This window comes from Pseudophryne corroboree, chromosome 6 (genome assembly GCF_028390025.1).
Source record: "Pseudophryne corroboree isolate aPseCor3 chromosome 6, aPseCor3.hap2, whole genome shotgun sequence".
Classification (NCBI taxonomy): domain Eukaryota; kingdom Metazoa; phylum Chordata; class Amphibia; order Anura; family Myobatrachidae; genus Pseudophryne; species Pseudophryne corroboree.
Genome location: NC_086449.1, coordinates 248,939,380 through 248,966,383, shown reverse-complemented (window position 1 = coordinate 248,966,383; position 27,004 = coordinate 248,939,380). Strand labels below are relative to the sequence as shown.

General features: G+C 45.7%; 1 protein-coding gene across 2 annotated transcripts in view; it reads left to right on the top strand.

Moving 5' to 3' along the window:
- FURIN (furin, paired basic amino acid cleaving enzyme) overlaps positions 1–27,004 on the top strand; it is a 389,010-nt gene that overhangs the window by 312,836 nt on the left and 49,170 nt on the right. For both annotated transcript variants that reach the window (XM_063925863.1, XM_063925862.1), the window contains exons 8-10: positions 11,389–11,561; positions 11,815–12,027; positions 20,861–20,961. In XM_063925863.1, the coding sequence (XP_063781933.1) occupies positions 11,389–11,561; positions 11,815–12,027; positions 20,861–20,961 (487 nt within the window). The remainder of the gene's footprint in view (positions 1–11,388; positions 11,562–11,814; positions 12,028–20,860; positions 20,962–27,004) is intronic.

The window sequence follows — 27,004 nt, the reverse complement described above, 5'->3', positions numbered from 1 at the left end:
TGCATTATTATTTCTCCGGCAGGGTCCACAGGTTATCCACATGATAACAATGGGATATGATGGAGCATCAGCGGTTTGGCACCAATCTATCAAAGCTTTCTGGCCTCCCAGGATGCAACGGGCCGGTCCATATATCCCTGCCCACTGGCTCAGGCAAATCAGTTTTTTATTTGGTGCGGCAGGAGCCGGACCATGGTCAGAGGGCTGCGGTTTCTTAGCAGCCCTAAGCTTTCTTATTTTATTTTTCTTTAGTCTGATTTTTGTGTGATCTTTCTAAACAGCGTCCTATACGCACCTTAGAAAGAGTCGCTCCAACAACTCTCTGCCGGGTCACGACAACGCTTGCCCATGAGTACAGTGCTGTTTCGCCGGGCGTATGTGTCGGATATACTAGCAGGTCCATCAGACATTAACAGGCTGTGGCCAGAGCACCGGGAAGATGGAATACGGACACAACCGCACTGTTTTGGGAGGAGACTACCAAACAGTTGCTGAAGCGGGTGCACCAGTGCTAGGCTTTAGGGATCATAGGTTCCAGGAGTAGCATGAGGCCGCGATCCCTAAGGTTGATGTCAGCAGGGGTAGTCAGACGCTCTCCTGGTCGCCACTCCCCCCTGTTCATGACCAGTTTCCGCCGAGTCTCCCGCCATGAACTGTTTCCTCGCTTCCATCTCAATATAGGCAGTTGTGTGACCGGTGCATCTGTTTTCACTGAACGCGTGTGACCCATGCGTCTGTGTTCACTGCCACTCCATGCAACTATAGAGAACACTAGTAGCGTCTGGATCCACTCAGTGTATCCTAACGTATTGATTGATCTTGGAACCGAGGTGAGTCTCCCTGTGTCCCACTCTACTGAGTACGGGCTATACAGCACTAAATCTCTATCTACCTTTTGAGTACGAATAGTTAGATAAGTGCCTATTGCATATGAGTCTGTGTACATTTACTGTTTCTCTCGCATTGCTTCTGAATACGGTAACGGTTTTAATCAGTAATATATTCACCTACATACTTAAAGATATATGTTTGTATTTGATGAGGTGCTCATATTGCTACTTATACTAATGTATAACATGTGACTGACTGCTAGTGTGATTGCTGACTTTATTATATGTCTGTCAATTGTCCTTTCTGATCCTCAATGCTGGTGCATGGGTAGGGTCAGATTGTATGTCACTTTAAAAACTTGAAAGTGATTACAGTCGCTAATTGTGTAGTACACTGTGAAAGTGCTGATTATTTATCATGTCTAAGAGCGGCAAAGGTGAGGAAGGTACACTCACAGCAACACCAACACTCTTTTATGTTTTTCTTGCAAAATTATATTATCCTCTCAGGATCTGGTTCAAGATGGTTTGTGTGCAAATTGTTTTAGTTTTCAGCAAAATACAAGGCAGATCCCTGTACAATGTCAGGGACAGAGTATCCACCTGGGGGGGTATGTTTGCACAGACATTATCCAGTATAGCTGAATGGATAATTCCTACTCCATCTGTACCAGGTATAGGTTACACTATTATTAACCCTTACATGCAGCTCCCTACCTATGGTATATAAATTCCAGCACCTTCTCGAAAGCAGGCTGATAAACCAAGGGTAAGTAAATCCTCACCTTCACAGGCTACACATGAGGCAGAGGAGTATTCATCAGAAGATGAAAGCTCAATTAATTCTACTTCGGCATACGAAGAGGAGGAAGAAGAGGTCTCAGCTCAATGGAAATAGCTGAGTTAATTAGAGCTATGAAAGCCATTCTTTCCTTCAGCAGAACCTGTGTTGAAATCCAAGACACCTTGGTTTAAATGTCCTAAAACAGTTAAGACTGAGTTTCAAGGGTCAGAACAGCTGACTGAAATCATGGCAGAGGCTTGGGCTACACCCAAGAGGTTTAGAATTCCAAAGAAATGGGATTCAAGTTATCCTCTTTCAGCTGCGGATTGTTTAAAAAGGGAGGTGGCTCCAAAAGTAGATACGCATGTGATTCGATTAGTGCAAAAATTTACATTACCTTTTGCCTTCAACATCGTTAAATGATGTCACGGATAGGAGAGTGGATAGGGTTTCTAAAAAACATATTTTCCCTGTCTGGGGCAGTCAGAAGGCCAGCCATGGCTTCTGCTTGGATGGCAAAGGCAGTAGCAGCCTGGGCTGATACATTGGAGGCTGATTTTCCAGCATCTACTAGAGAACAAAAATCCCATATAGCTCATATAAAGAAGGCTGCAATATTCTTGGAAGAAGCAGCATTAGATATGGGTACTATAGCCTCCAGGGCATCCGCTTCAACAATAGCTGCTCGTAGAGCAATATGGTTTTTGTACGTGGAAGGCGGATTCAGAATCCAAAAAGGTTTTGGAATCTTTACCTATCTCTGGAAATATTCTTTTTGGTAAGGAATTAACAGATATTCTGGATTCAGAAGCAGACTCCAAAAAGGTCAAGTTTCCTTCCACATACAAACACAAACTTAAAGTTCCGGTGTTCCGGCCCTTTCAAACTCAAAGAAAAGTTAAGAGAAAAAGTGATTGCAAGCCCAAATACAACAAATCTGGTAAGATCAAAAAACATTGGTCTATCAGAGGACCGGCTTCCAAATTGGAAGACAAGCCATCAGCCTGATGGTGCGGACCTCCACTTGGGAGGCCGACTTCTTCAGTTTGCACAGATTTGGCAGCAGTCTACGACAGATGCTTGGGTGCAGGAAGCAGTATCTCTAGGTTATGCTTTTCCCTTCAAGAAGCATCCTCCTCGAAGGTTTTTCTTTACCAGCCCGTCTCGGGTAGAGGCAAAGGCCAGGGCTTTGCAAGAAGCAGTTCAGAAATTGCTTTAGTCAGGAGTAATTATTCCAGTTTACCCTGCACAACGAGGACAGGGTTTTTACTCCAACCTATTTTTGGTTCAGAAGCCAAATGGATCCTTTCGGCCCATTCTCAATCTCAAAATGCTGAACAAATACATTTGGGTACCTCTGTTTCACGTGGAGACGTTGCGGTCCATTATCTTGGCCATGGAGCCAGGAGATTATATGGTATGCTTGGATATACAGGATGCTTACCTACATGTTCCTATAGCACTGTCCCATCAGTGTTATCTCAGGTTCGCTATCCTCCAACAGCATTTTCGGTTCCAGGCTCTAACCTTTGGGTTGGCCAGAGCCCCCAGAGTATTTACCAAGATTATGGTGGTTATGGCAGCTTATTTCCGCTAGCAGGGGATAAGAATTTTCCCATACCTCGATGATCTTTTAATCCTGGCACAGTCACAGGAATTGCTCCTATGTCATAATATGTCTACAGAGACATGGGTGGCTCATAAATTGGGCAAAATAGTCTCTTGTGATGGAACAACGGATGACTCACTTGGGGCGGTACTGGATTCAGGTCTGCAGAGTATTTTTACCTCTGAACAAGATATCCAAGGTGCAGTCAAGGATTCAAGACTTGCTACACAGTCAAACGGTATCCATTCACGCAGCAATGCGAGTGATCGATATGATGGTGTCAACATTCGACTTGGTGTAGTATGCTCAATTTCACTCGAGGCCTCTGCAGTGTCTGATTCTTGCCAATGGTATGGGTTACATCAGACAATAAAAACACAGACCAGGATACTTTCGGTAATAGTAAAAAGCCTGGTGGCTACAGACATCCCATCTTGACAAGGGGAGACCCTTTTGGATATCAGATTGGGAGATTCTGACAACAGATGCCAGTCTCCAAGGTTGGGTATCAGGGGAGGAACTCGCAACCAAAAAGCAATGAAGGAGGTAAGTCGCATAATAAAGTGGGCAGAACTTCATCATCCAGCCTTGTCCGCAGTGTTCATTCCGGGAGTCCTAAACTGGGAAGCAGACTTTCTCAGTCGACACACCATTCAAGCAGGAGAATGGGCTCTACATCCGGAGGTCTTCCTGACTCTAGTAGACAAATGGGGGTTGCCAGAGAGAGATCTCATGGCGTCCCGTCTGAACAACAAAGTGGCCGCATATGGGTCAAGAACAAAGGATTCCAGAGCAATCATTGTGGACGCCTTGTCAGTGGGGGTCATTCCGAGTTGATCGTAGCTGTGCAAAATTTTGCACAACTACGATCAACTTTCCTGACATGCGGGGGGACACCCAGCACGGGGCTAGTCCGCCCCGCATGTCAGTCCGGCCCCCCTTGCAGAAGTGCAAAGGCATCGCACAGCGGCGATGCCTTTGCACTTCAGGAGTAACTCCCGGCCAGCGCAGCTTTAGCGAGCTGGCCGCGAGCTACTCCTTGCTCCCTGGCCCGCAGTGGCTGCGTATGACGTCACACAGCCGCTGCAGCCCGCCCCTCGTTCGGTCCGGCCACGCCTGCGAAATTGCGGCCAAACGCCGCCGTTTTTCCCCCTCCTGCCCATCGATCGCATCTGCCTGTCAATCAGGCAGAGGCAGTCGCTGTCCTGCCACGGCCGTCGGTCGTGCCGCAAGCGCACAAAGGCGCCGGAAAGCTTTGATCGATTGGTGCCAATCCGCTGATGCTCCATCATATCCCATTGTTATCCTGTGGAACCTGTAGACTTAAGAGAAATATCGTTATCAACTGTAAGTTCTTACCATAACGTATATTTCTGTCAGTTTTTCAGTCTTTGTATATCCGATCATCAATGTTGGTGCAAAGCAGGGGGGGATCGGATTGTATATCACTTTAGCAAGCTTAAAGTGAATATGGTCACAAATGTTGTAGTTTAACCAGGGCCGAAACTAGGATTTTTGTCACCCGGGGCAAGGTAGTCATTTGGCGCCCCACCCCCACCCCGCCCCTCCCCAAAAAAGTGAAATAAAAAAAAAAAAAATAATAAATATATATATATATATATATATATATATATATATATATATATATATATATATATATATATATAAATAAAAAATATATATATATATTTCAGAACTTTTTGACATGAAAAATTGCCTTAGCAATTTTAGCAGGGACCTGCATGTGTGTGTGGTAGGTGCACACATACCTCCCATTCTGCAGGATCTCTCTCCTCCCGTCCGGCTCTCCGGCTTTCCTGTTGGTGGCAGGTGCATCCTTGGCTCTGCAAAAACTTCGCCACACAGCGGACATCTGCAAATCCGTTCGCAACTCACTCACCATCGAATGATTTTTCCAGTCTGTGCAGCCCAGGACTTACTCCTAGAGTGCGATACAAACAGGCTGATCATGCCGGAGCTGACGTCATACACCCTCCCTGAAAACGCTTGGGAACGCCTGCGTTATTCCTGACACTCTCAGAAAAAGTCCAGTTACTACCACCACTTTCTGTCAATCAGCATGCATTCACCTAGTGATTAAAAAGGACGCAGGATTTTTTTTTAGCTGTTTGGCGTCACGTCTCCACATTGCGATCCATACGCATGCGCAGTCATTTAGTAATCGGCCGCTGCACAACAGCGATCAGGTCTGTATTAGGCAAACAGTACATTACACCATTTTCTCCATTGTTGTTAAGGGCAACTCTACTTAAACCTGTGCGCCAGTTTTGATAAATATGATAACTATCCCTAAATGTTGTAATGCACAGTGTGGATTTAATAGTGGACAGTACTATATAGTGGGTGTGGGTTCGCAAGCTGGATCCATATTAAATTTAGCGGCATATGCAGATGCACAGTCACACATGTAAATTCTCACATACACACAGCCATATGCACACACAGCCACATATGCAAAGACACACAAGTGCGCACACACACACACACACACACACACACACACACACACACAGCCACATATACAAATCCACACATGCACACATACAGCCACATATACAAATCCACACATGCACACACAAAGCCACATATATACACAGCCATATATACAGAGCCACACATGCGCGCGCATACACACACAGCCACATACGTACACAGCCAGGCCCATATGCACACACACATACTAAGAAACTTTTAAGTTCTCTTCTTGCCCACCTGTCCTGATCCAGACTGCTCGCCCCGTCAATATCCTCTGCCAGAAAGCTCACCTATTGTATGCTCCTCGCACCCTGCTCATCACGGGCAGGAGACAGGCGGGAGGAGAAGCCTTCAGGCAGGAGACGGGCAGCGGAGCTGGGGAGAGATCAGAGGTTTCCGGGCGGGAGAAGGGCAGCGGGTGGTTGAAAAGAAATATGTTCAGGCGGGAGTCGGGCAGCGGGGGTGGGGAGAAATGAGAGGCGTTCGGGTGGGTGACGGGCAGCGGGACTGTGAGGAGGCGGAAGCACAGATTGTCCGCCACTGACTGCAGAGAGGAAATTGAAAGTAAACTACAGCTCCCGATGGCTGCTGGGAGCTGTAGTTTATTTTCAGTTTACTCACAGACGAGACGGCTCTGAACTGATACCATTGCCGCATGATAGGGAGAGCATGTCTGGGGGTCTCGGCGCCCCCTCCAATCCAGCGCCCAGGTCGCCTGCCCCCCTAGCCCCCCCCCCTAGTTGCGGCTCTGGTTTAACACTATGCAGGTGTGTGATTTGTTTACCACATCTAAGAGAGGCAAGGGTGAGGAAAATACACTCTCCACAGAGTTTGCCTGAGCCAGTGGGCGGGGCTATATGGATGGGCCCGTTGCATCCTTGGAGGCCAGAAAGCTTTGATCAATTGGTGCCAATCCGCTGATGCTCCATCATATCCCATTGTTTTCCTGTGGATAACCTTTGGACCCTGCCATAATAATAATGCAACATAACCTGCCATAAAAGCAATGTCATCTGTGTCATTGTGTTTCCATGTGGCAAGGGATAATGTAGACCGAACCATTAGACCACTGAAGGTCAAAATCGTTGAACATATAAGAAACATATAAAGGATTAAACACACCAAATTGTTTGTTGACCAATCATGCCTAGATGAAGATGAGCAGGACATTAGAATCCCAAATTACAGATTTATGTAAACTGATGTAAAACGTAGGCTGAAAAGAGAAAAAGGGACATCAAAAGACTACTATTGCAACTTGATACAAATCGAATTCACAAAATATGGAACAATAGCACCAGACACTGTCAGTACAGACATAACCTTGTGGAGAGATGATTAAATGGCAAACAGGAATACAACACGAAACAATACAATAAACCAGGGTTGGCTGGTTTAAACTATTCTGTTTTTTTATTATACCGTTATCAACGGTAAGTTCTTACCATAATGTATATTTTTGTAAGTCTTCCAAGTTTTGAAGGATGATATCACTAGGTGATTCATCTCACCCTACGGGCGCTCTTCACACCGTCGTAAGGGGCTACGCCCCCTTAACCTTTGCAAACCCTTGTGGCGTGCAATATTTTTAGTATATGGAGTATTACCTCCAATCATAATTGTGTGAGTGGTTAAATATTGCGATGGATAAGGGGTCGAAGCCCCTTGCAACGGCGTGAACAGCGCACGCAGGGCTTGATGAATCACCTAGTAGGTGCTGTGGTTGGGGGAGTGGCGTGTGCGGGGGAGACAGATGGGGTCCGGGGGTGCCGCGGGTGGGGGAGGTGGTGGTGCTGTGGGTCGGGATGGGTGCCGCAGATGGGGGTCCGGAGTCACTGCAGGTGGGGGAGGAGTGGTTGTAGGGGTGCCAGGGGTGCTGCGGGTGGGAGAGGGGGTGTAGCGCCACCGCGGTTGCTGGAGTGGGGGTGCAGCGGATGGGGCCTGGAGGTACTGCAAGTGGGGGAGGGGCGAGTAATGCTTCTCCTCCTGGAAGCAGCTAAGCTGCTGTTCTCCTTTTGGCAGTGGCTCTCCCGGAGACTCGCACTGCAGCCAAGCAGCCAGCCACTATTGTTAGCGCCGGTATCTCAACGCGCTGCATTACAGGGAAGAAGATGCACTCAATAAACTACAGCTCCCCGCGGCGCTAAGGGCTGCTGGGAGCTGTAGTTTATTTAGTACTTCCCTGTAATGCGACGCGTTTGGACACCGGCGCTAACGATAGTGACTGGCTGGCAGAACGGACTGACTGGCTTAATCAGTGTAAAAGGTGAAAAGATTCAGCGTCCAGACATTACCCTCCACAATATCAGCCACTCTATCCGTTACATTAGCCATCTCGGGGCTTCCAGGCCAGCAGCCCAGGTGCTCTGTTGCGGAGTCGGGGCCTCTGGGGATCTGGGCGTGGCTGTGGCGGGGAGACACTCCTGTGACATCACGCGCAGAGGAGGCTCCAGGGCTCAGAGTATGCGGTGCAGGGAGGGCTATGAAAGCCTTCCGCTGTGCCGCTATCATACACATCTATGCCGGTGGCCACAGCAGCTTTTGTTCCACCTGCACCGCGGCTAGGGAGAGGGTATTGTTGATGCCGGATGGGGCAGGCGGACTGGCAGCAGGACATAGGACGCTGCAGTAAAAGGATTTTTTTCCCCCTATCTACAGCACAGAGACTTGCTGCAGATGCAGTGACATACCCTCCAGCTGTACCTTTTTGGCAGGTACAGTACCTTTTTTTTTTTTTTGTTATGGTCTGTACCGATTTGTGTCTCTCCAAACGTCCATTGAACATATAGGAAAAGGGACATTGCCACACCACTTTACCCGTGGCCACGCCCCCTTTTCGAATTTGTAGTGATTTTTATGTGTAAATTGTTGGAGGGTATGTTGCTGCAGATGCAGTGGGCCTATTTTGGAGTGTGGGCCTGGAGCTGCAGCTCCATCAGCCCCATTGTTAATCCTGCTCTGGGAACACACAGCAGCCAAAGGGCAGAGCCTCCCATTGGATGTAACCTGTGTGAGAGGGCGTTTCTCACCCAATCAGCTGTGGACTGGGTGTGATAGACCTGCTGCTAACCCAATGAGAGCTCCTAGCCACGCCCAGCGTTAGACACACAGGCACAGTGTCACAAATCTAGGCTATTATATAGGAGATGCCATGTTTATTTTACATATATGTAGATGGAATAACCTGGAGTGTTCCAATCTCTGTTCTGTGCCAGCGTTTGCACTTGTGGCAGGGAATCACAGGGCAAGGTATGAGCTAAGGTCTTTAGCCTTGTTCTGCGACGCATAGCTTGTCCAGTATGTAACTTTACCATGTGGTCAATGGTTTTTTTGTGCAGCAGAATACAGAGTTTTCTCCATAATCATTCTTGATTTTGTACGTGTGTGTGTGTGTTTTCCTCCCCATCCTTTTTGTTTAGCTTGTATAATTCATAATTTCCAGTGCACAAATTCCATTTTCCTTACCCCCTGTATTTGATTTTGTGATGATCATATTCCCTTTTAATGAGTATATTGATCATGTGTTCAGTCTGTATATTTCTGCCTGGGGCAATCTCTTTTTTTCTTTGGAACTGGTACTATATTGAAGAGCCAGAATTGTTTTGTAGTTGACCAATATTAATTCACCATAGATGTCAACTAGTGCGTATGTGTATAAATAAATAGAGAGATGGATATCTATATCTCTATCTATAATATAGCTCAAAGCGAATTACCCTTATCACGCGCTTCAAAGAGCAGCACCTCACGGTAGAACCCCTGCTAGTGGGAACAGAAGCAGTGTGGACAAAAATACAACCCGGAGGGCGCTAAAACATTTATTAAGTAAACCTGTATGACACCCTCTGTTTTATTTCTTAAAGATCATATATACCCCTGAGGAAGTCCTGTTAAAGGACGAAACGTGTAGGATTTTAAAAAAATAAGGCGATTAGGATATCCAGTATACATTGGAGGGTCCCCACCACTGAGCTCACATCCTGGGGTGGTTGGTGGCACTCATGTTTACACCTGTCTTGATGTAACCTGGGTGTTCCTATAATACACCTTGTATAATGTAAAGACTAATATACATTATATATTTTATGTTGGATGTTACAAATAAACATCAGATTTTTACTAATCAAAGGTTATTTTGGGTGTCTACATTGTTTTGGTGAGAGGGTATCTTGTAGGTAAAATACCTGGCTGAGTACAATCAAGCATCGGATCCAAAATATTCATTCCAGGCTGGGATTTTAATCAAGTCCAATTGAAATACGGCTGAAAGCATTCAGACATCTAAAACCATAAAATTATATGGACTTGTATATGGACAATTGTTTTTTTATGTTTTAGGGCCCTCCGGGTTGTATTTTTTTTGTGGTGTGTGTGTGTGTGTGTGTGTGTGTGTGTGTGTGTGTGTGTGTGTGTGTGTGTGTGTATGTATGTATATATATATATATATATATATATATATATATAATTTCACAGATGTGTCCTCCATACAACTATCCTTTTACGCCATATGGAGCGCTTCCTTTGCTGTGCAATTTTTCCTTGTGCTGCATTTTCCCACATTTTGGCATCTTAATTCGCTTATAGTAAAATGAGTGTTTAGGATTAGGGCTTTGTCACGGGTAAGTAGCATAGTCCATGGCTATATGGAGTGATATGAGGATAAATATATGTGGACTTTAATATGTAACACTGATGCTTGGCCTAGTGAGGAAAGCGGTTACAGCTGCTGGTCATTTGCAGGAATTCTGTTGGAAGGTTTTTTTGTACATTTAACTAGAAAAACAATATGTCCAAAAGGAGGACATGTTCTTAAATCAGCTGGATATTCCCTTTTTGGTATTGCTAGCTCAATTAGAAATAGTTTCTTGAATGTAAAAGCCAGGCATAGCTATACAGAGTGGTCCATAAGTGTGGAAACGTTCTGTTTTATGTTGTGCCATTGTAATTCGTGTCACTACCTACAAAAGAAAACTCGGTTAAAACTCCAGAATGAATAAAGATATGTTAAAATGAAGAACAATATTGTGTGGTAGGAAATTTTGTATCTGTTTGATGTCACATGACTACCTTCCCAATTAAGAAATTAGAGTTGCATCCAGGATGGCCGACATACTGGTGGCATACCCTAAAAAGTTTCCCCCCACTCCCTATAATATGTTTAGACACTGGATTAATATTTCCTTACTCATTTCCTTTTTATGAGGGGGTTTCCACATTTATGGACCACCCTGTACTTTTCAGTGCAGGAGCAGTCCATGCCCTTTCCGTCTGCCGTAACAGAATGTGTAAGTGTATATGGCACCTTATTGTATGGGCACATCTCCTGCGTTGTCATGTGCCGTACTATTCCTTTCTGCCTGTCCTGGACGGATGGAGGGCTGCTTCTCTGAGTAGTACAGTGGTTGTCCTGCATAAATAACAGTGGGCTCCTCGGTTTAGGCAGTCGATGACGTGAAGGTCACCCCCCCCCCCCTTCCCGTTCACCCATCCCAATCCCCTACTTTATATAGGATCAACTTGTATTTTGGATTTGCTGACCCTATAGAGCTTTCTCTACAAAAGTTTATTTTCTAATGCATTCGTAGATATTGGGATTCTGTTATGAAATAATTGGTAAATCTGCCTTAATATAACCTTTATTGTTCTCTCTTAAATACCTTGTGGGATAGGTGTTAGGATGCTGGATGGGGAAGTGACAGATGCAGTTGAAGCAAGATCACTTGGACTCAACCCTAACCACATCCACATCTATAGTGCCAGCTGGGGACCGGAAGATGATGGGAAGACGGTGGATGGTCCAGCCCATCTGGCAGAAGAGGCATTCTTAAGAGGGGTCAGCCAGGTAGGTTGTAAGATCAGGTCTCCATTTATGACATAAAATACACTATACAGGTGAATATTTGTCTTTTATCTAGTAAATGAGGTTCTCATTTGTGTGAAGCATCCTCTCAAACAATACACCATCAGCAGTGCTCTTCTTGCATTCTACTTAGACCCGGAGACCATTCTGCCAGCAGCATAGGCTTACACACCTTCCAAAATGTGTTTGGCCAGCTAAATGCCTGTTTGTTTACATCTACATGCCTTTCTTTCAGGGTCGTAATGGTTTGGGCTCTATATACGTTTGGGCGTCTGGGAATGGAGGAAGAGAACGTGACAGCTGCAACTGTGATGGATACACAAACAGCATCTACACACTGTCCATCAGCAGCACTACCCAGCTTGGCAATGTGCCATGGTACAGCGAGGCCTGCTCATCTACACTGGCAACCACATACAGCAGTGGGAGCCAGAATGAAAAGCAGATCGTAAGTACTGTATTGTGTCCCTTTACTCCCTTCTCAGTGCAAGGACAGGAAACGATTATCTCTGCCCGTTAATTTATTTGAATAACAGGGAGCACAAACTTCTCGTTCCAGTGAGTGACATTTATTAATTCTTGTACAAATTTCTGCATAGTTCTCACCTTGTAATTGCTGCATTAGTTTTCCATGTTTCTGTGATTCCTTTTAAAAGCTGTCTGCATTTGTCCTGTCATTTGAAGTCACCAGCAGTATCTGTGTGACAGCATTCATCCCCCCCTGCTGCCAGCTGGACATTCACACTGTACCAAGTGTATTCTTTTATGTTTGCCTTGTGGCTTCCAATGAATTTGTAACTTCTACATACAGCCTGGACAGATTGTATTTGTTTGCTGTACTCCCATTCCAGGGTTTTCCAGGAAAATTGAGGGTATGAGTGAATGTATTTGTCTGTTGTTTATTCCCCTATCAAGTGTAGTAATCAGGACAACATTTTCTAAATACACACAGGTAGGTTATTCTGACAAATGCAACCCTAGTGTATATGTGTGAGTGTGTGCATGCCATAGGGAACATTGGGGTAGATGTATGAACGGTTGGCAGGGGCGGATTAGTATGCCGGGACACCAGACCGGATTCCGTTTGGCCGGTCCGGTTGTCCCCTCATTGGCTGGCCGTCACCCCCTATGCAGCCGCCACTGCGATCGCAGCAGCATTAACTGAAGCTTTTGCGCATGCGCAGAAGCTTCAGTTAACGTTGCCGCAATCGAGGATGGTGCCAGCGGCCTGCATAGGGGGGGGGGGGGGGGGTGACAGCCAGCCAATGAGGGGCAACAAGCAACATTACTGACAACTCCGCAGGTGAGTGCTGCTGCTGCAGCATGCATATGGGTTGACAGGGAGGAGGAGGCAGTGACAGGGCACTACTGTGTGGCACAGTGGCAGTGCTGCTAAATGTGCATGGGATGTTACTACTGTATCTAAAAGGCATTATTACTACTGTGTGTGCAATTTAGCCTAGTCTAGTCCCTTACCCTAACCGTCCCCACCCACAGCCTAACCCTCCCCCCTCAGCCTAACCCTAACCTCCCCCCCTCAGCCTAACCCTAACCTCCCCCATCCCCTCAGTCTAACACTGACCTCTTCACCCTTAGCCCAACGCTGACCTCCCCCCCCCTCCCTTAGCCTAATGCTAACCTCCCCCCCTCAGCCTAACCCTCACCCTTCCCGGAGCCTAACCCTAGCCCTCACCCTGCAACGTCAGATTAAATGCCTGTCAGTCTTATAGGCATTTTATCTGCCTGTGCAGCGGCAGATTGGCGATGTGTATAACGTGCTCTGCCTGGTGCAATATGTATAATGTGCTTTACATGGTGCAATGTGTATAATGTGCTTTACATGGTGCAATGTGTATAATGTGCTTTACCTGGTGCAATGTGTATAATGTGTTCTACCTGGCGCAATGTGTATAATGTGTTCTACCTGGCGCAAAGTGTATAATTTGCTCTATCTGGCGCAATATGTATAACATGCTCTACCTGTCACAGTGTGTATAGGAGGTTCTACCTGATGCAATGTGTATAAGCGGCATTACTGTGTGGTGTAATGTGAATTGGCACTATTTGGCCCCGCCCCTTCCACATGAAGCCACGCCCCTAACATTTTGCTGCGCGACTTCGGCATGCAATTTTCATCCCTACATTTAATCAGGCCTTCTGAGCAGTAATCCAGCCCACTTGACACTCCACCCCACCCCCCCAACAGACCCCACTTCTATTAGGGCTGCTTCCATATATTTCCCGGGCTGGTTTTCGATCCCAATCTGCCCCTGACGGTTGGTATGGGGGAGAAGAGCTATCGGCACATACTATGTGCGCTGATGCCGCTTCCCCCACATGTATTAATGCGGTGGTGTGTGCTCCGTTACAGGGGCACATGTTCTTATCAGCGCTGCTATCTTTAAGCTATCACGCCTGTGTGAAGGGCAATGTATGAACGGTCAGTTGCACTGACTGTTACAACACCTGCAGCTATCGATTTTGACAACTGCAGTTGTTATTGCCCTATCTCCACAGCAGGGACAGTTCTGTTCCTGGCTGTGGTGGGTGCTGGCCCCTGGCTGCATGTGAGATCTCATGAGAGTAACGAGATCTTGCGCATGTGCCCTGGAGCTGGGGAGGAGTGAGTGAGAGACATAGCGCGTCAGCACTAAGCTGATGCACTGTGCTCTCGTGCAGGGGGAAATTTCACTTTCCAGGCAAAGGAAAGGTCCCTACCTGCATCCTCACGGTAAGGATGCGAAGCATGAAGAGCTATAGTGGCATGATATGTGACGATATAGTAAATCTACCCCATAGATTGTGGGGTAGCTGCACTAGTGCAAGGTTGATGTGACTGAAATATTCTCCATAAAATACTGCGGAATATGTCTGCACAGTATAAACAGCAGTTAATAGATAAATGTATTTACTGTGGAACATACTTCCTTCATTATTTCTACTTGTAGTCCATCAACAATGCCCTTATGTACAGTTGACATATTTGCAATCCTTATTTAGCTAACGAGCAGACAAGATCATGGAACCCTGCTTTTCTCACCAATACTGTAGCCAAACACTTACTGAACAGTTGTCTCCTAATGGAGACCACAGTAACCACGTACACTGTACAAATAGCAATAAGAAACTGGCAATTCCACTAATTAATTTTGGTCACACCACGAGTGTGTGTATGTATGTAATATACATATATATATATATATATATATATATATATATATACACACACACATACATACATACACACACACACTAGCTGGAGTACCCAGCGCTGCCCGGGATTGTAAGAATGTTTGTTTACAAAAATTAGTGTAAAGATTAAACACACAGGTTGCTGCTAACATTTTATTCCTTGTGGAATTGTTTTTATTTCCACCATTTGTAGCTGTTTTCTTTGGTGGCATTTTATTTATTTATTTTTACTTCAAAACAATAGAACATTTTGTAAATCATCACTGACATATTATGCATGTCCTGAAATAGTGTGTGCTGCTGGGCCACCCCTAGGGGTGCTAGTGGTGTGTTACCCCCCACAGTGTTTGTTCCCAGAGTGCAAGTCATATGTGTACCAAGTTTGGTGTAAATTGCTCCAGGCATTCCAGAGTTATGCTGTCTGCGGAAAAACTCTGTGCTGCTGCCTCACCCCTAGGGTTGCTAGGGGTGTGTTACCCTCACAGTGTTTGTTCCCAGATTGTAATTCATATGTGTAACAAGTTTGTTTAAAATTGGTCTCGGCGTTTGTGAGTTATGCTGTATCCTGAAATACCCTGTGCTGCAGGCCCACCCATAGGGGTGCTAGGGGTGTCCAACCCCCACAGAGTTTGTTGATAGATTGTAAGTCAGATGTGTCCCAAGTTTTGTGTTAAGTGCTCCAGGCCTTCCACAGTTATGCTGTCTGCTGACATACTCTGTGCTGCTTTCCCATCCCTAGGGGTGTCTGACCCCCACAGTGTTTGTTCCCAGAGTGTAAGTCATATGTGTACCAAGTTTATTGTAAATAGCTGCTTTTGGTGTAAATTGCTCCAGGCATTCCAGAGTTATGCTGTCAGCTGTAAAACTCTGTGCTGCTGCCTCACCCCTGGGGATGCTTGGGGTGTCTTACCCCCACAGTGTTTGTTTCCAGATTATAATTCATATGTGTACCAAGTTTGTTTTACATTGGTCCAGGCATTCGGGAGTTATTCTGTCTCCTGAAATAATCTGTGCTGCTGTCCCACCCCTAGGGGTGCTAGGGGTGTCTAACCCCCACAGAGTTTGTAAGTCAGATGTGTCCCAAGTTTGGGGTAAAGTGTTCCAGGCCTCCACAGTTATGCTATCTGCTGACATACTCTGTGCTGCTGTTCCTCCCCCCCAGGGGTGTTTGACCCCCACAGTGTTTGTTCCCAGAGTGTAAGTCATATGTGTACCAAGTTTGTTGTAAACTGCTGCAGACATTCCAGAGTTATGCTGTCTGCTGAAATACTCAGTGCTGCTGCCTCAACCCTAGGGGTGCTAGGGGTGTTTTCACCACACAGTGTTTGTTCCCAGACTGTGAGGCATATGTGTACCAATTTTTGAGTACATGGCTCCAGCAATTCCGGAGTTATGCTCTCTCTGATACACTCTGTGCTGCTGTCTCCCCCTAGGGGTGCTAGGGATTTCTACTTTTTTTTTTTTTTTTAGTTGCCTCTGTGGTGTTTTAATACGCTTGTATGTCAAATTTCACGATCTTTGCTTGTAAACTGTGGATTTGTATAGCAAGACAGACAAATTTTAACTTTTATATGGTAGATATATATACAGGTTGAGTATCCCTTATCCAAATATTCCCGAAATATAGAATATTCCGAAATACAGAATTTTTGGAGTGAGATAGTGAAACCTTTGTTTTCTGATGGCTCAATGTACACAAACTTTGTTTAATACACATAGATATTAAAAATATTGTATTAAATGACCTTCAGGCTGTGTGTATAAGGAGTATATGGAACATAAATGAATTGTGTGAATGTACACACACTTTGTTTAATGCACAAAGTTATTAAAAATATTGGCTAAAATGACCTTCAGGCTGTGTGTATAAGGTGTATATGTAACATAAATGCATCCTGTGCTTAGACTTTGGTCCCATCTCAATGATATCTCATTATGGTATGCAATTATTCTAAAATACGGAAAAATCTGATATCCAAAATACTTCTGGTCCCAAGCATTTTGGAAAAGTGACACTCAACCTCTGTGTGTTTATGTATGTATGTAATATATATATATATATATATGTATATGTGTGTGTGCATGTGTGTGTGTGTGTAAGTATGTGTGTATATATGTATATTATTGTATGATTATCACTTTGAACTCTGAGAGGATCATTGCACCAGCTAGCTGTTAACCCACTGCTGAGCGGTCTCTCTTTTTGTGGATTGGTTCATAGTCAGTGATTAACTATAAACCACGTTGTATTTGGGTCACTCGGTTGACCATTAATTGCTTTCCGGATCTCTTGTGACCAGGTTTTTTTTAGCATTGAATCCTTCCCCCAGTCATATTGGTTTTATACCTGCTTTTATTGATATATTCGTGAGCTTTCCATATACTTTTGGATTATCTTTATAAACATCTGGCACTTGAGATTACCTCTGAGGAAGTCCCAGTTAGGGACGAAACGCCTTGGGTTGTGTTCAAGTACTGTATTCCATCCAGGGGCGTAAGTTAATACCAGGCGCCCGGAGGCAAATAACAATGGTGCCCCCCCCCCCCCCCACCCTTCCCCACACACACACTCCTTGCTTTCACCAGCAACACCCCACACCACAACAGGCAGGGACGATTTAAGGGTAACAGGGGCCTGAAGGCACATCCACAAACAGCCACATATATACACACACACATTGTAACATACAGAATACACACACAGCCACACACATTTTGCTATATACACACACTCATATGCACATACACGCACACAGCCACATATATACATATATATATACATACATACATACATACATACATACATACATACATACATACATACACACACACACATAAAGCCCCTCACATATTGCCATACGCGCACACACACACACATGCAGATACACACACATATGCAGATATACACACACAGCCACATATACACACACACATTGCTCCCCACAGTATAAACACACATCACACACAACACTAATCTAAGCGCCATGCCTGAGTCCGGTGCGTGCCCTCCTGTATGTACTATCACTGCCCCGGCGCTTTTCCCCGTCAGTCCCCTCTCCCAATCTTACATGTTCATCCCCGAGGCACTGCTAACTTGAGCTGCAGCAGCGGCAGGTGAGAGGGGAAGGGGGATCTGCGCTGGAGACGGACAGCAGGGTTGTGAGCAGGCGGGTGCACCGCTTGTCAGCGCCGGGTAGCCCCGCCTCCTCCGCTACCGCTGAGCTAACGGGTGCTGGCGCTGAATGTATAAATATAGCAGCTGGGCAGAGCACCGGAGGCAATGGAGAGGTCAGCGTGCCCCTCCAGAGCAGGCGCCCGGCAGCATCCGACTCCATTGTCTCCGGTACTTCCGCCACTGATTCCATCTGTATCCTATGCTACCAATGAAGATTTGTCACAAACTTTAAGCGTCAACTGGACTTTTCATCTGACAAAAATTGTTTTGTATGCATTACTTATACATTCTGTAAAAAGGTGTTGATATGCTCACAAATATTTTGTTGTTATTTTGTTGTTGTTATGGCTTTTATGTATTAAACACTAAAATTGAAAAAAATAAAAAAATAAAAATTTGTGTTGAAGTGATATACAGTACTATCTATAAGCGCACTTAGACCTGTATTGTTTTATTTATATATATATATATATATATATGTATATATATATGTATGCATGTGTGTGTGTGTGTGTATGTGTTTATATATATATATATATGTGTGTGTGTGTGTGTGTATATGCATGTGTGTGTGTGTGTGTGTGTGTGTGTGTATATATATATATATATATATATATATATATATATATATATATAAATATCCATGTAGTGGCCGGCACTCAGAACACCTCCATGGGCTATCTGGCTCAGGTGCCATCCTATGAGGTTGCACCTCCATCCATATTCCAAAAGAAGGCGGCACTCAGAGACTTGTTAAATCACACAAAATTCTTTAGTGAACAAACTGCATGGATTACATGTAATGATGTAATCCATGCAGTTTGTTCACTAAAGAATTTTGTGTGATTTAACAAGTCTCTGAGTGCCGCCTTCTTTTGGAATATATATATATATATATATATATATATATATATATATATATATATATATAATGTGTGTGTATATGTATGTGTGTATGTGTGTGTATATATATATATATATATATATATATATATATATATATATATATATATATATATAATATACGGGCATCCGCACAGAACTGTATCACTAGAAGACAACACGGTGGTGCTCAACTCCAAGGAATTTCGGGTTCCTGATAATAGTCTTTTGAAAAAAGAGGGCACTCACCAACAATTTCTTAAAAGAAGGTCAGAAGGTCATTTATTGATACATTCATAGGTCGACGTTTCGATCACATCCCAGTGATCTTTGTCAAGACAACAAAGCAGTGTTGTGTGGTGACAGGGCACCAGAAGCAGTGTGTCAGACATGTTCACATACACAGGTATTTGTACCATCATCAATTTGAGTGAACCAGCCCCACCCACATGTGTCACTTCCTGTCAGGTAGTCAGCTGTAATCAGGCATTAAAGCCATTTAATATAGTTCAATGTTTGTATAAAAGAAATAAGTACTAGTCCTGAGTATAGCACCTCAAAACAAAGATAACATGTACTTTCAAATGTGATAATATTGTTCAAAAGCGCCGGACACATGAAACAGGAAGTGTCCGTGCGTTCCAACGGCTCTTGGAACGCACGCGCTAACCGGAAGTGACTCGCGTGTACCGGAAGTGTTGTTTAAAGGGCCGAACACATGAAAACAGGAAGTGTCAGTGCGTTCCAGCAACACATGGAACGCACACATGTACCGGAAGTGACTCGCGTCTACCGGAAATGACGCCTTAACCATCACAGCCGGAGGGATATTAACATTAGATTAAAGAAGTGATGCGCGTTGTCGTGACAACACAGAATCGCATCAGAGGGGCAATATTACCTAATCGTTGTCATGGGGATAACACATAACATTAGGTCAGCTGGAATGGCAAATAGATGATGGTGCACAATATCCTCCAAAAATAAAAATAAAAATAAAACATAACTTTTAATAATACCATTAAAACATTACAAACATAGTAATAATAAAATGATATATATCTCGGGCCCCGGAGACATAGGGCTTCTATGAGGCCGCCATAATTATGGCTGGCGTCAGGAGAGCCACAATGTACTCAAAACATATGGCCACACATATATCAAATACATCTGAATAAAATGTTGAAATACACCATGACTATAGAACATCACAATGAAGCTAACCCATATGGGATCTTTTTGTGATGTTCTATAGTCATGGTGTATTTCAACATTTTAGTGTGGGTGGGGCTGGTTCACTCAAATTGATGATGGTACAAATACCTGTGTATGTGACCATGTCTGACACACTGCTTCTGGTGCCCTGTCACCACACAACACTGCTTTGTTGTCTTGACAAAGATCACTGGGATGTGATCGAAACGTCGACCTACGAATGTATCAATAAATGACCTTCTGACCTTCTTTTAAGAAATTGTTGGTGAGTGCCCTCTTTTTTCAAAAGACTATATATATATATATATATATATATATATATATATATATATATATAGATGTCCAAGTGGTCGGCACTCCTGATTAAATGAATATAATACCTGGTGCCTTCTCTTGCAGAGTGTGTGTTTGTACCAGCTGTGCCTACTCCCTTTCAGTGTGTCAGCTGACCACAAATACACCCAGTAGCTGGGCGCTACTCACTGCTCTGATTTATGGTCACAGACTCATTAATATTCCAGGACTTTGAGACTTATACCTGAGAAAAGGATGTCTAATAACACCCGGAATTGTTGTTACAATGAATGTGTGTATGTATGTACACATCCTGTCACCCCAGTGTTGTCAGAATATGCTGGGGATTGTGGTACCTTAATATTTAGAGAGGCCTAGAGTCCAAGCTTGATCAATAGAAATCCGTAGGAAGAGAGTAGCAGAGACCTCTGTGTTGTGATCTGTAATATGCATGCATTACACTTTGAGAGAGGTTCAGCTTTTATGATCTGAAGGTGTTTTTGTTTTTTGTTTTTCCCATCAGGTAACAACTGATTTAAGGCAGAAATGTACAGACACTCACACGGGGACGTCTGCATCGGCTCCTCTCGCTGCAGGAGTTATCGCTCTCGCTCTGGAAGCAAAGTATGCCATACATGTTCTGAACCTAACTTAGATTTTATCGATGATAAATGCACATTAGTAGAAGTGCTTCCTAAAGTGCGTCTGGCACCTATCCACAGCATGTACATGAAAATGCACCATACCCATTCTCATGGAATCTGTGATATCAGTAAGAGCTTATAGGCTGTAATTGTGTCTGTGATGTCACTGGTTCCTTGGGAATTGATAGACTACTTTTAAAAATAATTTCAACAATATAATGCCAAGTACGTCGTCACTTCATTTTCAACCTTCAACTCTATTCTTGGCCCATCTGTGCCTCGTACCCCTTCTTCACAGCCCATGGTTTTGCTACCTACATCAAAAGGCAAATCACACCAACTTACAATATATTCCTCAAACTACATCTTGCACACACTCTTACAGTCCCCCCTTTGTGTACTCCTAGACAAAGTATGTGCACTCATCATTTTAACCTACAGTACGCCCCTTTAATCCTACCACCTCCATGTTCACTGCTCCCTCACTGCATGCCCACATTCATCTCGCTTCTTCAAGTTGTCCCCTCTCCACTGGAACATTTCTATAAATTAGTTTTGCTAATACTAAATAAACAATTTCTCCATCCAGTCTCCAGCTGCCAATTTATTTTTCTCCCCTTTGCCGCCAAACTGCTTCCTATCTCCGTTTTCTCCTCTAACTTAATTTTGGAATGTCTGCAATAAGGCTTCCGCCCCCAACATTCCACTGAGGCTGCACACATAAGAATTTAATTAATCTAATTTTAGCAAACGCTAAAGGTAATGTCTCTACACACCTCCTCCTCCTGGAACTTTCTGATGTCTCTGATTGGATTTGATTGGCCTTTGTGACACAGTTCCTTCCTGGTTCACTGCTACTGTAGTGTCTCTACTTCTGGAACTCCTCCCAACCCACACACATGCACACACTCTCACTTTTAAGCTTCTGTGATCTAAATGTTGGTGTCAAAAACAGAATGATCATCTTCCCACCTCCCAGAGTCATTTCCTCCTTTCAAATATCTCTCAAAGTCAATAAACCCAAAATTCCATCTCTCAAGCCCACTTGACTTCACAAGGACTCTGCCCGCTCCTTAATTTCTCATACGGTCTCTTTTCCAGCTGTTGCTCCACCTTAGAGATGCCGGAATTCGACCGTTTTTAAATTCGACACAATTCGACAGTCACATACCCTCCCGCCGGGACCCGAATTCGACATATTCAATAAAAAACGGATTCGACAGTCCCGCTGTCGAAAAACAGACCAATTGACGATAGTGTGCGTCCTGGATTCAACTTCATGGACTGCAAAAAAGTGTGTAAAAAATTGTGGAAAAAAAATGCGTGGGGTCCCCCCTCGTAAGCATAACCAGCCTCGGGCTCTTTGAGCCGGTCCTGATGCCAAAAATACGGGGGACAAAAAACGTAGGGGTCCCCCGTATTTTTAACACCAGCACCGGGCTCCACTAGTCAGAGAGATAATGCCACAGCCGGGGGACACTTTTATATCGGTCCCTGCGGCCGTGGCATTAAATCACTAACTAGTCACCCCTGGCCGGGGTACCCTGGAGGAGTGGGGACCCCTTAAATCAAGGGCCCCCCCCCCTCCAGCCACCCAAGGGCCAGGGGTGAAGCCCGAGGCTGTCGGGCTGTGTGTCCCCCCCCATCCAAGGGCTGTGGATGGGAGGCTGATAGCCAAGTGACAAAAATAAAGAATATGGTTTCTCTGACGTCCTAGTGGATGCTGGGTACTCCGTAAGGACCATGGGGAATAGACGGGCTCCACAGGAGACTGGGCACTCTAAAAGAAAGATTAGGTACTATCTGGTGTGCACTGGCTCCTCCCTCTATGCCCCTCCTCCAGACCTCAGTTAGAATCTGTGCCCGGCCCAAGCTGGTTGCACACTAGGGGCTCTCCTGAGCTTCTAGTAAAGAAAGTATTTGTTAGGTTTTTTATTTTCAGTGAGATCTGCTGGCAACAGACTCACTACTACGAGGGACTGAGGGGAGAGAAGCGAACCTACCTGCTTGCAGCTAGCTTGGGCTTCTAAGGCTACTGGACACCATTAGCTCCAGAGGGATCGAACACTGGGCCCGTCCACGATCGTCCGGTCCCGGAGCCGCGCCGCCGTCCCCCTTGCAGAGCCAGAAGCAAGAAGAACATCCTGAAAATCGGTGGCTGAAGACTTCGGTCTTCATGAAGGTAGCGCACAGCACTGCAGCTGTGCGCCATTGCTCCCTATGCACACCACACACTCCGGTCACTGATGGGTGCAGGGCGCTGGCGGGGGGGGGGGGGGGCCTGGGCTGCAATTAGAGTACCTTCTATGGCAAAAAGCACATAATATAGTCCAATAAACTATATATGTGCAAAATCCCCCGCCATAATATACATATAAGAGCGGGAGAAGTCCGCCGAGAAGGGGGCGGGGCTATCTCCCTCAGCACACTGGCGCCATTTCCTCTTCACAGCTCCGCTGGAAGACAGCTCCCCAGGCTCTCCCCTGCAGTTTCCAGGCTCAAAGGGTAAAAAAGAGAGGGGGAGCACTAAATTTAGGCGCAAATTGTATATGTAAAGCAGCTATAGGGAAAAATCACTTTGTGTTAGTGTACATCCCTGATTATATAGCGCTGTGGTGTGTGCTGGCATACTCTCTCTCTGTCTCCCCAAAGGACTTTGTGGGGTCCTGTCCTCAGTCAGAGCATTCCCTGTGTGTATGCGGTGTGTCAGTACGGCTGTGTCGACATGTTTGAGGGTTACGTGGAGGCGGAGCAGGAGCCGATAAGTGTGAGGTCGCCCCCTGTGGGGCCGACACCGGAGTGGATGGATATGTGGAAGGTTTTAACCGACAGTGTCAACTCCTTACATAAAAGGTTTGACGACGTGACAGCCATGGGACAGTCGGCAGCTCAGTCCGCACCTGCCCAGGCGTCTCAGAGGCCATCAGGGGCTCAAAAACGCCCGCTGACTCAGATGGCAGACACAGATGTCGACACGGAGTCTGACTCCAGTGTCGACGAGGATGAGATAAATGTACAGTCCACAAGGGCCATCCGATGTATGATTACGGCTATGAAAGATGTTTTACACATTGCTGACATAAACCCGGTTACCACAAAAAAGGGTATTATGTTTGGGGAGAAAAAGCAGCCAGTGACTTTTCCCCCATCTGATGAGTTAAACGAATTGTGTGAAGAAGCGTGGGGTTCCCCAGATAAGAAACTAGTAATTTCTAAGCGGTTACTAATGGCGTACCCTTTCCCGCCAACGGATAGGTTACGCTGGGAGACATCCCCTAAGGTGGACAAAGCGCTCACACGCTTATCAAAAAAGGTGGCACTGCCGTCTCAGGATACGGCTGCCTTAAAGGAGCCTGCAGATAGAAAGCAGGAGGCTATCCTGAAGTCTGTGTATACACACTCAGGTACTATACTGAGACCTGCTATTGCTTCAGCATGGATGTGCAGTGCTGCAGCAGCGTGGTCTGATTCCCTGTCTGATAACATTGATTCCCTTGACAGGGACACTATATTGCTAACCATAGAGCATATTAAAGACGTAGTCTTATATATGAGAGATGCACAGAGGGACATTTGCCGGCTGGCATCTAGAATTAATGCGATGTCCATTTCTGCCAGGAGAGTATTATGGACTTGGCAGTGGACGGGTGATGCTGATTCTAAAAGGCACATGGAAGAGGCAGGGGTAGAGGGAAAAAGCTGCACCATACAGCCAGTTCCCAAGAACAAAAATCCTCCCCTGCTTCCACGAAATCCACCGCATAACGCTGGGGCTCCACATGTGGAGCCAGGTGCGGTGGGGGCCCGTCTCCGGAACTTCAGCGACCAGTGGGTTCGCACACAGGTGGATCTCTGGGTTCTACAAGTGGTATCTCAGGGATACAAGCTGGAATTCGAGACGTTTCCCCCTCGCCGTTACCTCAAATCAGCCTTGCCAGCTACTCCCCAGGACAGGGAGGTAGTTCTGGCGGCAATTCACAAGCTGTACCTCCAGCAGGTGATAATCAAAGTTCTCCTCCTTCAACAGGGACGGGGTTACTATTCCACAATGTTTGTGGTACCGAAACCAGACGGTTCGGTGAGACCCATTCTAAACTTGAAATCCTTGAACACTTATATAAGGAAGTTCAAGTTCAAAATGGAATCGCTCAGGGCGGTTATTGCAATCCTGGACGAGGGTGATTACATGGTATGCTTACCTACATGTCCCCATTTACCCACCTCACCAGGTGTACCTCCGTTTTGTGGTACAGGACTGCCATTACCAATTCCAGACGTTGCCGTTTGGTCTGTCCACGGCACCGAGGGTATTTACCAAAGTAATGGACGAAATGATGATACTCCTTCGAAAGAAGGGAGTTATAATTATCCCGTACTTGGACGATCTCCTTATAAAGGCGAGGTCCAGGGAGCAGTTGTTGGTCGGAGTAGCACTATCTCAGGAAGTGCTACAACAGCACGGCTGGATTCTGAATATCCCGAAGTCGCAGCTGGTTCCTACGACGCGTCTGTTGTTCCTGGGTATGATTCTGGACACAGAACAGAAGAAGGTGTTTCTCCCGGAGGAGAAGGCCAAGGAGTTGTCATCTCTGGTCAGAGACCTCCTAAAACCAAAACAGGTGTCGGTGCATCACTGCACGCGAGTCCTGGGAAAGATGGTAGCTTCTTACGAGGCAATTCCATTCGGCAGGTTCCATGCACGGATCTTTCAGTGGGATCTGTTAGACAAGTGGTCCGGATCGCATCTTCAGATGCATCGGCTGATCACCCTGTCCCCGAGGGCCAGGGTGTCTCTGCTGTGGTGGCTGCAGAGTGTTCATCTTCTCGAGGGCCGCAGATTCGGCATACAGGACTGGATCCTGGTGACCACGGATGCAAGCCTCCGAGGTTGGGGGGCAGTCACTCAGGGAAGAAACTTCCAAGGACAATGGTCGAGTCAGGAAGCTTCCCTACACATAAATATTCTGGAACTAAGGGCCATTTACAATGCCCTAAGTCAGGCAAGACCCCTGCTTCAAAACCAGCCAGTGCTGATACAGTCAGACAACATCACGGCGGTCGCCCATGTAAACCGACAGGGTGGCACAAGAAGCAGGATGGCGATGGCAGAAGCCACAAGGATTCTCCGATGGGCGGAAAATCACGTGATAGCACTGTCAGCAGTGTTCATTCCGGGAGTGGACAACTGGGAAGCAGACTTCCTCAGCAGGCACGACCTCCACCCGGGAGAGTGGGGACTTCATCCAGAAGTCTTCCAGCTGATTGTAAATCGTTGGGAAAGGCCACAGGTGGACATGATGGCGTCCCGCCTCAACAAAAAGCTAAAAAGATATTGCGCCAGGTCAAGGGACCCTCAGGCGATAGCTGTGGACGCTCTAGTGACACCGTGGGTGTACCAGTCGGTTTATGTGTTCCCTCCTCTTCCTCTCATACCAAAGGTACTGAGGATAATAAGAAAGAGAGGAGTAAGAGCTATACTCATCGTTCCGGATTGACCAAGAAGGACTTGGTACCCGGAACTACAAGAAATGATCTCAGAGGACCCTTGGCCTCTGCCTCTCAGACAGGACCTGCTAGAGCAGGGGCCCTGTCTGTTCCAAGACTTACCGCGGCTGCGTTTGACGGCATGGCCGTTGAACGCCGGATCCTGATGGAAAAGGGCATTCCGGTTGAAGTCATTCCTACGCTGATAAAAGCTAAGAAGGATGTGACAGCAAAACATTATCACCGCATATGGCGAAAATATGTTGCTTGGTGTGAGGCTATAAAGGCTCCAACAGAAGAATTTCAGCTGGGTCGATTTCTGCACTTCCTACAGTCAGGAGTGACTATGGGCTTAAAATTGGGATCCATTAAAGTCCAGATTTTGGCCCTGTCTATTTTCTTTCAAAAAGAACTGGCTTCACTGCCTGAGGTTCAGACATTTATTAAGGGAGTGCTGCATATTCAGCCCCCTTTTGTGCCCCCAGTGGCACCTTGGGATCTCAACGTTGTGTTGGATTTCCTAAAATCACATTGGTTTG